The following is a 14,368-nucleotide window of genomic DNA, read 5'->3' as shown; positions in this document are numbered from 1 at the left end:
TAAAAGAGTTTCAAGATTGAACGTTTAAACAAGTCCGATCAATGAACTTTATACTTGTAATCTTCAGACGGTATATACATAACTATTTTCTTTTAACGATACACGAAAGACAATTACATAATCTTCTATCTATCGTTATCATGCAGCTATCTATCGAACAGAGTATGAAAAACATTAATGAAAGTTCGACGCGTTTGTTGATTGAATTGTTTCGACAAGATTATGCACAGAGATTCGAATATCTTATCACCGTCGCGAAAGAATAACAATCACCAGTAGAGTTGCAATTTTTCTGTCACTATGATATTCTCAGAATGCTATTGTTCGGAACATAGTCTGTTCTTAAAGTTATCGGTCACAGACCTAAGAAATGAAATTTTCGCCTCTTGCGAAAGCCGCGAATACGAAGTGAAATCAATTTTGGCTACATGTCCCCATCTCTCTGTACAAAATGGTATACAATTTGCCTTATCGCATCGCTTAATTTACTCTATTATTAATACTATTTGCGATTCTTTCAAATGGCTAAAGGTCGATAGAGAGCAATGCAGAAAAATGGAAAAATATTTGTTTACTTATTTCTAACGCAGACTATATCATCCTCGATACGCTTCTAGAGTTTAAACTATGTTTATAATAGATAGCGTTACGCTCAGAAGAGCATTCTGCGTCGAACGATAAAGTGGAATAAGCAGTTGCCAAGCAGAATTTCATAATCGTTCAGTCGGCGCAGCGATTCGGCTTCCCTCACTTTTCCGTTACGCTTCTATTCGCGACACATGCCGCTGAATAACTTGGAAACTGAGCGCAAAAGTAGACACTTTCGCAATACGCGATTCGTATTTTTCATCACCTTTTCATGATCGACATTAGGCATCCCGATCGACGTGAATAATGCACACGATTCGTGAATTTATTAACGTATTAGAGAACAAAATTATATCATACAAGAATTTCTATCACAGTACAAGAATTCATACAAGAAATTGCTCGATTAACGGTGACATCGTTCACGTTAAATCCGAAATTCACGCTATCGGTACATGGTAGAAGAAAGTGAAGGCGAAATTATAAAATGTACAGCGATTCGCGAGCGTGGAGGACAGAAGTTATCGCGTGGCTGTACGCCGCGTTCGTTTCCGCCTTTTTAGTGTGCAAAGTAATGTACACGGGCGTACTTTAAAATGTCACGCAAAGAAAAACCATCCCAGTGCACCCGATGTAGCAGGCAAGTAGATTTGAACGTTGCATTTGGAAAGAATCTTTTTCCTTCGAGGGGGAAAAAAAAAGAAGGAAAGAAAGAAACGATAAAAAAGGAAATCTTGTAATTTTTAATCGAAGAAGTAACATCGTAGCTGCAAATTTACAAGATGATTCTTTCCAAATAACGAAAAGTGCACTCCCTCTCCTCTCTCAACATCTCTCCAGATTTCCATCGATCGAGGAAGAACCATGCCACGGTATCAAGACACCAATCTACCAAAAAAGTGACCTGCCAAATTAGAGCTCAATGCAACTAACACTGACATCCATCGTCGAGATCTAGTTCGCAAGCGAAATAATCTCTTTATTGTGAATAATCACAGTCCGATGAAAAAAACGAGTTGCGCAACTTTTCTCCGAGTTTATATCGATTACGAAATATACTCGGCGCAATCCGTTCTGTTTTTTCTTTTTTTTTTTTTTTATCGTTCTTTACAAAACTCTTCCATGGCAAGAAACCGATTTTTTATTCTATCCGTAATTTTGTTGTATTTTCATCGTACATCCAAAATCGGACGATATAAACGAAAACGTAAACGAAAGAAGGTAACGTGACGACGTGCGCACGAGCTAGATGATACGAGAGACAAGTGGAGACACTCTAGACGCGATGAGAATTACGTACAACTTCTGGAAATCGTCGCACCCGTTTAAACAACGATTTACGAATGGTGAATCAAAGTGACGAACCGTGACGTGATAGAAGAAACTTGTAGCTTCTATTAAGAGATCTTGTAAAACTTCACTTGCGATGCGATGTTTGCCCGTACTTTGTGCAACGTTCCATGCAATCTCTAATGGCAGCACCAAGTGTAACAAGCTCGATTAATCTTTACAAGTGTACCGAAACCAAATAATATAGAACGCAACAATTATTATTATTATTATACGCGATCGTTTTTGCACGGTGCGATCATTGCGACGGACAAATCTGAACGTTTAATCGTTCACACTTGACCGATGTTTCGCATTAAACCTTTCGAGAGCAATAGGATCGTACATCGTTAGATAACTTTTAGGAAGATTATTGGATTGTCGTAATTTCTTTAACATCATCGAGACCAATCGAGAAGGTATCGTTTTTAATTTTGCCAGCAATTATTTTACCAATTAAAGACTCTATCTCTGGTAGCACATTTTATCTCCGAGCTCCTCGATTAGAAATGGAATTCAGAAATGGAGAGAAAAATCTATCTCGAAAGGATTAAGCCACTCTATCGTTCGTTCGCAGAGAGAATAAAGGGTGTTTGATAAAATTGCAAACGAACGATATTAAAATTCGACGAGTTTGAAACGGTGGGATATGTCGAATTAAGTGCAAATGGTTAAACGTTCGCTGTGGTATTGACTCGAAAACGGGGTGTTAATCGTATAAAGAAGCTCCGCGGACGAAACACCAGAACATCAAGATCGAGTTCGCACACGATCGGTACAATTACGACACGACCGGTTACGAGATAGACTACGACAGTTAAAGACCACTCCCTAAATACTAGTAGAGCGAGTTATACTTAGGTGCTTTATCCGCGGCGGCGTTTTGACGTGATATAGCAACTCACTTGGTCTTCGGTTGCATCTCTCCTGCAGCCGCGTCCCTACGGTGCAACCTCATGCTGACTCTTCGTTCCTGGCCACCTGCGCCCGACGCTGTAATACATCAGCAAAAAGCAAACAATGCATCAATATCGGTATTTTTCCCATTTTACCAGTTCTATCGTGCGTCCTTTGCTAAATAAACTTATCGCATACGTATAAACATCCTTTTCTCGTTCTACTTCTACATGTATATAACGATTAAGTTTACGTAAATTGTATCCAAGTCCAATGTCTAGGCCATCAGGCTGAAATAAATAAATACATTTAACGTGCATGTAACGCGTTAATTAATTCATTATCTTATCGTGTCGAATAGCACAATTTATCGATAGAATATTAGACATTTCGACGTAATACGATATATTTAAAGAGTCGAGTAAACTGATTGCTGGTACATGCAGTCCCTGGACATTTCATTTTCGAATGGCTTCATTTCTTTCTATTTTTACATTCTTCTGTTCGCCAGTTTTAAATACAAAAGGAGCTCCCACGGATAAAAGTATATACCGTTGCATTCTCACAAAGACGAATTTTTAGTCGATTTTTAGTGCCGTAAATCCTAAGAAAAATCATTCTGGCTGAACCATGTAATTCTATAGCAGAATTCCAAGGAAAAAGAATATCGAACTTTGATTCTGACGATTTAATCGGCTTTAAATCTTCGTATACATTATGGTCGTGCAACGTGAAACCAAAGTAAAAAGCAACGAAATAGAAACAACACTGGCGTTGCAAAACTAAACGTGTCTTAAATGACTATAATACGCATGTTATACCTACCATAAGCGAATGTTGCGTCACATACGAAACAAGTTTTGAGACGATATGTCGCTCGTTCGAGGATCCTGACGACTACCGAGCACAGTTCAAGGGAACACTAAGATCTATTCAAACTACTTTATTAGCCTATACAGTAAAAACACGGTAAATTATTTATAGGAAGTTGAATCTGCAAGTTCGGGATAAAAAGCTTGGATATATTTATATCGCGACGCTTCCTTGAACTCTATCGATCACTTCACCAGGTATCGAATTCAGATTGGAAACAATAATAACATGCTCCTTTCTTGGCTAGTTGACGCAGACTAAAGAAAAATCGATCCCCGGGGTATTCAGACATGGTATTGTATAGCCTTTGTCGTGTTTCTTCGGCGAAACATAATTGTAGGAATAACGATCACCGTGAAGATCGAAATTTTCATAGAAAACCGCCTACTCTATTGTTGGTGAAAGTTTATATTCTCGTAGAAAAAAATATTCTCGTAGAAAAACGAATTTCTGGATTTTTCTTACAAGATCGATCGTAGAAAGGATTGGCCACGTGATACAGGGACGACGAACGATATTTCACGCTTGGCAATTGAAATGGAAAAAGTTGTATATTGAAAAAATACGTAATAACGTGAAGACAGATGATGCGATTAGGATTGAATAAATAAAAAAAAAATGAAAAAAAAAAGAATGGACATTATCCGCGATCGTGATCGAGTGGAAATGATATTTCTCTCGAGGAACACATCAAGTTGGTTTTTCCATTCAAGCCAAGTGAGAAGAAAATTTTGACGAGGATTATCGACAATGTCGTGTGGTGAAATAAATAAAGAGACCAGTCCTTGAATGGAAAAACATTTATTTACTACTTTCTCTCCATCATCATCATCATCACCATCGTCACTATCAATTAAAAAACAGAATGATTACAAACAGATGCGCAATTGCCGGAGGCTCCTTGAATGAGAAAGAAGTACACAGAAGGAAAATAGATGATAGAAGAAAAATAAGGTGAGTGAAAAAGAAAAATATATGCATAATCAAGGAAAAAAACTTAACGACGATGCTCAGGATCCAGCGGTTAGGAAGAAGTCACCGAATCATCGGAGTTTCAGAGGACCTGTCGAACGAAAGAAGCCCTCGAGACTGCGATTCGCGCGGCTAGAAGAAGTAGAAAACTATGCTTTAGCGTCTCTATCTAAGCTTTGGTAACCTTTCTGGGATCTCGAGGGGCTTCTTTTCGTCGGTTCGAGATTGGTCACTGCGAGCAAACGAATAACGATTCACTGTGAACAGAGGATATATGAAAGGTTTAGATGCGATAGTGAATACTAACTATGCTCTTCAAGAGAAAAAAAAAGAAAAAAAAACAGACAATGCAATTTTTTGTAGAATTCATCAAATGCATAAAAAAGGGGTTACTGCAAAAAAAACTAATAATCGGGTTTCTAACGAGATGAAATGTCATACGAAATATCGAATGAAACACACTGATAATAAAGAGAGCAATTTCCTTTTTGCAACAACCCCATAATAAATGATTCGACAAGAATGGAATTTTAGCAAATTTTTTGGCAATTAATCCTCTCGTATCAAACGATTCTTGCTTCTTCCGTCACGCCGGATTCCCAAAAACGACACGTAACACGTCCGCAGCTACGAAAAGATGAGAGTTTGTAATTGTTCAACATATGAAACCACTAAAGAATCAGAGAAAGAATCTCTCGTCTCCCTTTTTTCCTTCTTAAAAGGAGGGCAACCATTGAATGCGTCAAGAACAAAAGGTGCTGTGGACGATTACAATGTTAGGCGTAAGTATCACGACGAAACAATCGGAAAACTGCCAATATAAACGAACGTGACAATATCTGGTAAAGCTATCTTGTTAATTATGATGCGAGTTCGGTGCGAGCAAAATTTTCAGCCTCACAGTTCACATTCAATACCTTCACTTTTCACTTCGAATATGTAATTTAGATATACGTAATTCCATGTGTTCCTCTCTTCTTCCCTTTCTTATTGGCTCGAACAAAATTTCTCAAGCTTCTCGCGCTAGTAATCGATATTACGATAATTCAAACCGCTAATTTAAGTATTAACACGAACTCTGAGGCTCTGATAATAGTCGGCTCGATGATAAACGATTATTGTGCGTTTCGAGCTTCTCTAACTAGCGACATTAATGCGTAATGAGTAATGATTTAAGAAAAAGAAAAAAAGATACGACGCCTTACAAAACTAACTTTCGACGATATAAAAGTTACGTAGAAATTACTTGTTTACGAGTATCTGCTCGAATTTGTTTTTTGGACAGAAGCGTTTGGATGCGTCGCAAGCTCCATTTATCGTGCAAACTTCCGACGCCCTCGAGCCGCGTTACGAGTCGAAATACAACGTTCGATAAGCGTGCTTTTCGTTTCTCACGAATTCCACTTCGAAAGACGAAGCGTCTAAGTTCGCATAAATGCAAACATTTCGCACACGATAGCATAAAACATCACGCGTATTCAATACGTGAACGTATCAATAGGAGACGATAGTAAATGTCACGTCATCCGAGTAGATACCGTTGGAACGTTTTAGCCGCAAGTTTGCTCGCTATATAAAGATACGTACACCGCGACACGCGAGTAGTATTTGGTAATATTGCGTAACACGATTATATGAAAATATATAAACATGCTGAATGCGTGTCTCGTTAGCTAACAGAGTTATCCTCCTCTTTTCGCGAATTATGATTACACATCGCTCGATCGACCATGTATGTTTGCGGTACGTTGTTATGCCATTCGATGGATTATTTGTTTTAGCTCTCTGTACATCCGATGAGGATCGTTCGTCGCTTACATTTAGTCAGTCGTTAGTTTAAAGGCGGTTTTTCTCTTTTTTATAAAGGCATTTATCAGTCAGAATATGTAGGACGGGTCCGCGTATTATTCTTGCCACTCGACGTTTCATAATTCTGAGAATAGAATTTTTTATAGCGAATCAGCAAAAGGATTCGTTGGTAACGGTGGGATGTTTCGTGGCTGGCGGACGAAGAAAATAGAGATATCAAAAAATATCGAGTTTCTTAAGAAGATTCAAAAATGGCAGTGATATAATAAAAATATATTATCTTAAAAAGAGTTGTAGAGATCGAAAAATTCACCAGTAATTAGTAGAGAATAACAAATCTAACAAGTACACTTTTTGCGTCCCTGAAAGGTATCCTAATTTGTAAAAAAATATTTATCGAGTACAATATTGAAAGCTCATATAATTTAGTAATAGAATACCTTGAAACAGGTTCTACGACACAACCTGACGAGTATAGGTATGCGAATCGCAATGTCGATGTTTTCAGGTCATGAGAAAAGATGGAGTTGATTCTAATCCTAAACAATAGAAGTGGTATTGGTGCAATAGTAGATTCAGTAATATTTACCCATTGTGATATTTCGTATCATAATTCTCACTTGTTCTAAGTGAAACTAGAAACGTAGAGATTCAATCTTACGGCCCTGACACGGCCAGAAAAGTGTATAGAAAATTCTTGGCATAACAACATACGAAAAATACCAGTATGAATATTAATATCAATAACAAAGATTGCTTCGTGCGTGATGTAGATTTTCCATAAATATAGAGTGCGCTCAGAACACAAACTTAGATGCATACACAGAGAAATATATCAAAAAGAATTCCCTTTAATATACCAAGTGTACCGTGTAGTATACCATAGCCTACAGTTTCGTTCGAACGGGTAGCATGACTCAAAGCATCTAAATTCGCTATAGTGACTACCCAATCCACGATATGCTCTTTCTTTTCAGACCCAATAACTTCTTGCAATTTTCGTGAAATATCGTTTTCTGTGACCAACGGGGGTTTCTCTGTGTCTTTGCCTTCCGGTAGCTTGTTATTGGTGTTTTCATCGGGCAATTCGTTTTGCCCATTTATTATACGAATCGCACCTCCATCCTCTAATAAAACTGTAACCTCTTTGTTATCTTTCTGATCGTTCGAAATCAGCTCGACTTTGTTCGTATCGTCTTGCTTAGGCGAAATATCGAGTTTCAATTCAGTTTGTGGGCGGCCGAGCAGCAAATTTGAAGTACTCTCGAGAATCTCGTTTTTATATTGTTGGCACAAAAAATACTCGCACTTTTCTCGACCGCTTAGTGGTCGTTCGTATTTATTTCGTTGTTTGATTCTGCGCTGCATGAGTAAAAAATGCCAGCTTCTTCGAACACGTTGAAAGAAATTCGGCCGCTTTCGTGCTTTGTTGGCGGACGAATCCATGGACTTTTTTGACTTCTGGGAAGAATCGAGACTTCTTTGTTTCCCGTGAAAAAATGCTTTCGAACGTTCCTCGAACAACAGATCCAAACTTTTCGAATCTTTCGCCGACAAATCTATGCTTCTTTCCAACGACTCTAAGCTTCTGTGCGTTTTTTCTTTGTTACTGAAAGAAAAATTTCGTTTCTTCTTAGCGGATGCTTCTTGCAACAACTCGCTGCTGCTTATCTTGAATATCTCGCCTTCCTTCTCCAGAAATTCTACGTTTCCGGAATCTCGACGAGCATCGTGAGCCGAGACATGATGTCGGCCACCAAGTGTGCAACCCTTTTGCTTCTTATCATCGTGATCAGCGCCGCCTTTGTCTTTATCTACGCCACCGAAACAGTTCAACGAGCCCCCGGATGCTGCTACATCACCCCCGTGGTCAATCTTTTTCTCGTCGAGCGTAAGACGATCGAACATCATCACTTCGAAATTTATGTCTTTCTCGGCTTTATATGATTGAAAAAAATAAGTCTGTTTGTCTGGTTGACGAAATGATACGCTCGGACTACTATCGGGTAATCTGTTCGCTATATAGTCACGGGACGTGCTACAATTTAAATCGACACGATTCGGGGTTGGTTCACGGATTCCTAAATTAATACCCGCAATGTCCAGGGATGCTTCCGGCGCTGTTCTAACCGGCGACGATTTAAACGTACTGAACTGACACGGATTCGCGCGTGGTGTTTCGTTGCCAGTGAGCTGCGGATGTTCGACTACGAGCCGCATTTTTTGTTGAGTTATAACCGGCTTAGGACATAATTTTGGGTAGAACTGTGGTTTACCTTGAAGATCGCTCTCCTGATTGTCCTGATCACGAAGAGCGTCTATCGCCTCGCGTTTTTGCCGCATGCTTCTCAAATTCGTGGTTGTTCCACCCACAGTCGGGCCCACCGTTCCCACTGATATGTTTGCCAAACACTGCCGTGTATAGGGCCTGTAAAGAAAAATATCATCTCAATAATAAACAATTTACACATTCTACCAATTCATTCTATGGGTCCTTTATTTAAATAACTAGCAATTCTTAACATCAGAAAATTGCTTCAGAATATAATATAAAAGAAAGTACGGAGAAAATACAGAAAAAAACGCGATATATTAGAAAGAAAGAAAAATGTCGAATCTATTTGATTATTCGTGTTGTTAAACACGACTGTTTCCCGATTCATTGACCCACCCGCTAAAAATAGAACGCACTGGGTAATGAAATGACCATGCTATTTATACGCATGGAAAGACGGCGTGGTAGACAGATGCGATTGCTAGCATTTTCACGTCTAATTTCATATGCAAATGGTTTGCGGTTCGCGGATATACAGCCCGTTCTGTCATGTCCGAAACACCAACCTAGATCGATGTTCCTGATCGTTATTGGTCCCAGAAGGCAGCGCCACGTTCGTGTGTTGTGACTGCATAGGTGTTTGTTGCGTCGAAGATAATGTTTGTTGCCTCACGTTACCAAATTTCAGCATATTCCAATCGAAGACGTAATCGTATGTGAAGCCCTGACCGTGGAACAGCGTCCGGAAGAGTTGTCGAAGATACGAGTAGTCAGGCCTTTCTTCAAATCGTAGTCCTCGACAATACCTTAGGTATGACGCAAACTCTACTACAATAACAAAAAGCGATAACATCCATTCTGATCATGTTTTCATAAATATGATGCAAAATATAATAGTTTATGGAAAAAGAAAATTTACCAGGATAACCCTTGCATAATTCTTCGACAGGCGTAGACATTTTCTTTTCAGAAATACGTTCATACTTTTGTCTTTTAGTCGCCGCTTTCAAACCTTGCCAGGGCAAGCTACCCCTATTGAAGTACATAAGAACATACCCTAAGGATTCAAGGTCGTCTCGTCGTGATTGTTCAATTCCCAGATGTGTATTAATACTCGCATATCTATTAATACGTAAATGAATTTTTTCGTATTAATTAAGGAACGCTACAACGTTAAAATAAATTAAACTATGTATTAAATAAACAAACCTGGCTGTCCCTGTTAAATTCTTGTTTTCTCGATAGGGTATGTGTTTGTGAGTACGGCCATCGCGGTATTTTTTAGCCAATCCAAAATCTATAATGTACACGAGATTTCCCTTCTTTCCCAAGCCCATCAAAAAATTATCTGGTTTGATGTCCCGGTGGATAAAATTGCGACTATGAATGTAATCCGTTCTACATATCTGTTGGAATTAGAATACAGAGAAACATTGTGCGGTTTAACGCATTGTTGTCAACGTTTTGATTACATGTAAAAAGAAACATGTACATTCGGAAAGATATCGTAAAAATTAAATAAAGAATCAATACGTAATAAAGAAAAGGAAGGAAGGAAGTTATATTGCATTCAGTTACGCTTTATGGCCATAGTCGTTACCTCTGATAATAATTATTGCACGTGAATATAATTAATATATAATACAGAACAAACATGCGATTAACCAGGCCATGGAAGTGTTTTACTAAAAATCCCCAATTAATGAGCAATAATGGTTCAACACGAAGAAAAAACTTTAAGGGTACACTTGCTTTTCTCTAAATCTGCTCTATCCTTAGACAGATTTTCAGTACAATTTTTTCTTAAAAGCATTTTACTTCCAAGGAAAACTTTATATGCTAGCTTTAGTGCCTTGTTAAATAACGTTTTTGTTGATATCAGAAAAAGCTTTGTTATCACCCGACACAATTGTTGACTGATAAGAACGTAATTTATATTGTAATTTATTTCAGTAACAGAAAACAGAATGACAAATACTTGCATATAATCACAACGTGAACTTTGAACGTTACTAATATATGTCTTGTAATTGCAATGATATTACAGAAACAGATATAAAAGTCCTTGTTTGAACAAAGAAAGATAAAACTACATATGTAATTATTTATTTTTCACCAAGTCATGAAACAAATTCACATATTTAAGATATGTAATAGAAAATTATAGGAATAATTGCATATCTGAATAGAAATAGTTTAAAACACAACATAACCTTCTGTGAGAAACAAAGCGCAGAAATTACTTGAAAAAGATCATGTAAATATAATTAAACTTAACATAGAAATTCTGTACAGACCAAGCAATAAAAGGGATACACGTTTCTTAAGAAAAATTATGAAATATTTTAGTTTCAACAAAAAAGCTACTATTTACCAATTGATCGGCGAGAAGCAAGACCGTTTTCAAAGAAAAACTTCTTGAACAAAAATTAAAGAGATCCTCCAGTGATGGACCAAGTAGCTCCATTACCATTACATTGTAGTCACCTTCTGAGCCACACCATTTTATAGTTGGTATACCAACTGAAATGTTATAACAAATATGTTTTGACAATGATATAAGTATAATTTAAGTTCTATTAAAGTTTACAAAAGTAGAAAATTCGTTTGGTTATGAATACAAATTTTATTCTTGCATCAAACATGACTGCATGTTAATATTTAATTTTTTTTAAGGAATTAATGTTTAAAGAGTATCGAAAAATACTGAACAAATTAAAAAAAAAAGAAAGAATTGAAGTATTTATATGATTAACTTACAAAACAAAATATATATATATATATATATATATTTTATTAATAGAAACATCGAATGTTATTAACTGTTGAAAAAACAAACAGAGATTGACATTAACGTATGAAAATCAACTTGGACAATAGGTTTTAAACTACGCGATGAAAGCATGATATATAAAGATTACGTTACAAAAATTGTAAATTTTATTTTGCATTAACGACTCTCTTTATTTAGAATACGAAATATTTTCATGCATTCGAAGGCTTATTCATGCGCATTGCGTGGTATTTTTTAAGACACCTATAATGCATGCTTGTTTTAACCAAACACATATCGCAATAATCGCGACTAATATTTTCTACCTTTGTGGAACATATTTTCTATCAGAATCCGCAAAACAATGTTTATTTTTACCATCGTTATTGTGACTATATCTAATATATAAATTCTTTCCGCCACTCTAGGAATAGTTCACTAATAATTTTGCGTTCGCCGTAAAAATCACCACGAACACAAAACGAAACAATGGCTTCTTATAATTTGGCTTCCTTAAAATATTTTATATAATCGATAAGAATTAATTGTACACCTTTCTTTCTAACCCTAAAACTAAGAATTTATCCATTTGTTGAAAATGGCAGAAGTACGTCATGGAAGGATCAATATTAAGTATTTATAAGAATTACTGTTAATAATAGATAATATTCGTCCAACGAAAACATCCAAGTCTCCTCAAAACAAAATACCTCACATAAACGTCACACCAAAAGCAAGCATCGAAGCGTTTACACTTTTGTGCAAAAATTTAAAAATATTGACGGTTTTAGAATACTGTTATTTACCGATACCCGTTAGCAAAGGATTAATAAACGCATTAACGACATTTTATTTATATACATCTTATCACAAAATTGAATAACATAAACAGCTCGTGTATACAAATATCGTATATCGGAGTAATTTAGTTTATGAAATTCAAACATAAATATGTAAACGTTGGAACGGTAAAGTTTCTTATTGTCACAAAGAACAGAGAATAAAAGAGAGGAAGGAGTAACACAAAAGGAAAAGAGAGGGGAGAGAGAGAGAGAGAGAGAGAGAGAGAAAGAGAGAGTAGGTTCAGTGGCCAGACCAACCAGCTGTCCAACAAACACAAAATTCTGACAGTTCTCGGGTGACGGTGTAAGTTTCAGAACGTTCGATGGCACATGAAACCAAGTCGGAGCATTTAATAACGAACAAAAATTTACTTACCACCACCTTGCATCATTCTGTAGAACTTGGATTCTATGTGTAACTGCGGATGCCGCGTTTTTATACATTCTAGCTTGATGGCGACTTCCTCGCCGGTGGAAATATTGGTACCTAAGAATGAGAAAAAGGCGAAAGGCCCGGTCACGCAGTAATAAGAAAAAAAGGGAGGAAAAAGGTGAAAGAAACGTGTATAAATGCACGGGGGAGTTGGCGCGTTGATGCGTGTCGTAGGGCAAATATGTAACTGTCGTGTGGGTAGACGGGTGGATAGCGGGGAGGTAGGGGAGACGTAAGTAAAAGGTAAATGTCGAAAGTAAAAGAGTTACCTAGATAAATGTCGCCAAAGGAGCCGCTCCCGATTTTCCGTCCGAGCCGGTACTTATTTCCAACGCGTAGCTCCATCCTCTAGCCTCGCAGGGCTCACGAAGAAAAGTAGCACGGGGCAAAACGCGACTTTAGGCAGCCGACTCGAGGAGCGCTCTCCGTGGCTCCGTTGGTGCGCTTTAAACGAGACCTGGCTGCCGTGTTACAAACTGGACGGGGCCTCCATCTTTGCTCGCGTCACCGATCGCGAACCTACAGGCATTTCTTCTTTCTCTCCTCGAAGGAATACTGTTTCTTCTTGCTGCGATGGCGGTCGCGCTGATGATGGCGCTACTGTCGTCGTTGTCGTTGTCGTCGTGTTGTTGACGGCGCTGCGATTGCTAATGTTGCTGCTAGACCACAGAAATCACACTCACCATTCACCACTACCGAGTTGGTGACTCGTACGGCCAAAAGACTTGTCGTCTCCGAGTGGAGGTGGTGGCTGACCGCTCGTCCTTATAGTTTGCGAATTTACCCAATTTGAATATACACTGCGAATAACACTACCGGATCTTGCCAAGTATGTCGATCCGGATAGATCAGTGCGTACCCACCAATGGGAGCACGAACCGCGTAAGGGCATCTGCCCTTTCGCTGCGCGGATCTGCACTGGAGACCGAATGGCGCACAATTATGGCCGTCTAAGATTCACCAATCACGATCCACTTCTTCCAACACCTTTGTCGTGAACGAACCTTTTTATCCAACTTTCAATTACAAGATTCGACTGTCCACTCGATACTATTTTATCATGGCACTCTATCACTTTCGCTCACTTTCTACAACGCGTTACTCAATAAGTTCTATTCTACTGTTGCACGCTCGCTATCTTCCAACCGTGACTATACCACAACGACGAAACACGATGAAGACATACGGACGCAAGCGCGACCAGCATTTCGACACGCCTGAAAAACGTCTGCGCCATCTAGCAAACATTGGTTAAATCATGATCGATAGTATTTCTTGTCTACTCTCTACGATTAATCGATATGTTCTTTCACGATTTCAATCCTATCAGTCTTTAAAATTTTATGTTTCAAATTTCAATCCCCGATCTCATTTCAAAAAAAGACACAACTTTTAGAGGGAAATTTGATGGGAAATTTACAATTAACAATAGAAAACTACGATTAGATAAAAAAAAGACATGTCAAAAAAGCTTATTTATAAGTAAACGAAATACATATATTTTCCTCAATTTTGCCAGAAGCAATTTTTTTTTATATCTTTCGCTTCTGAAATGCCAGAAAACCTATAAAACTTAT

General features: G+C 37.9%; 2 protein-coding genes across 12 annotated transcripts in view; both read right to left on the bottom strand.

The window, feature by feature from the left end:
* The window catches only part of LOC126920919 (casein kinase I-like), a 24,180-nt gene extending 10,159 nt beyond the window's left edge, over positions 1–14,021 (bottom strand). For 3 of the 11 annotated variants that reach the window (XM_050732464.1, XM_050731961.1, XM_050732139.1), the window contains exons 1-8: positions 13,061–14,019; positions 12,735–12,845; positions 11,118–11,266; positions 9,953–10,149; positions 9,663–9,865; positions 9,310–9,571; positions 8,745–8,896; positions 2,823–2,910 (exon numbers count right to left, since the gene is read on the bottom strand). In XM_050732464.1, coding sequence (XP_050588421.1) covers positions 2,823–2,910; positions 8,745–8,896; positions 9,310–9,571; positions 9,663–9,865; positions 9,953–10,149; positions 11,118–11,266; positions 12,735–12,845; positions 13,061–13,136 — 1,238 coding nt within the window. In that variant the 5' untranslated portion in view covers positions 13,137–14,019. Of the gene's footprint in view, positions 1–1,311; positions 1,493–1,713; positions 2,058–2,774; positions 2,911–2,962; positions 3,105–3,639; positions 4,917–8,744; positions 8,897–9,309; positions 9,572–9,662; positions 9,866–9,952; positions 10,150–11,117; positions 11,267–12,734; positions 12,846–13,060 lie in introns of those variants that run through there. The other 8 variants (XM_050732378.1, XM_050732637.1, XR_007712274.1 and 5 more) reach the window with 7 other exon arrangements.
* Positions 5,950–8,738, bottom strand: LOC126920891 (uncharacterized). The gene has a single exon (XM_050731823.1). The coding sequence runs from the start codon at positions 8,686–8,688 to the stop codon at positions 7,279–7,281; it is 1,410 nt and encodes a 469-aa protein (XP_050587780.1). The 5' UTR covers positions 8,689–8,738; the 3' UTR covers positions 5,950–7,278.
* Positions 14,022–14,368: the final 347 nt, after the last annotated feature.

The sequence above is a fragment of the Bombus affinis genome, chromosome 1, assembly GCF_024516045.1.
Source record: "Bombus affinis isolate iyBomAffi1 chromosome 1, iyBomAffi1.2, whole genome shotgun sequence".
Classification (NCBI taxonomy): domain Eukaryota; kingdom Metazoa; phylum Arthropoda; class Insecta; order Hymenoptera; family Apidae; genus Bombus; species Bombus affinis.
The sequence above is the reverse complement of the archived record's forward strand: the minus strand, read 5'-3'. Positions and strand labels throughout refer to the sequence as shown.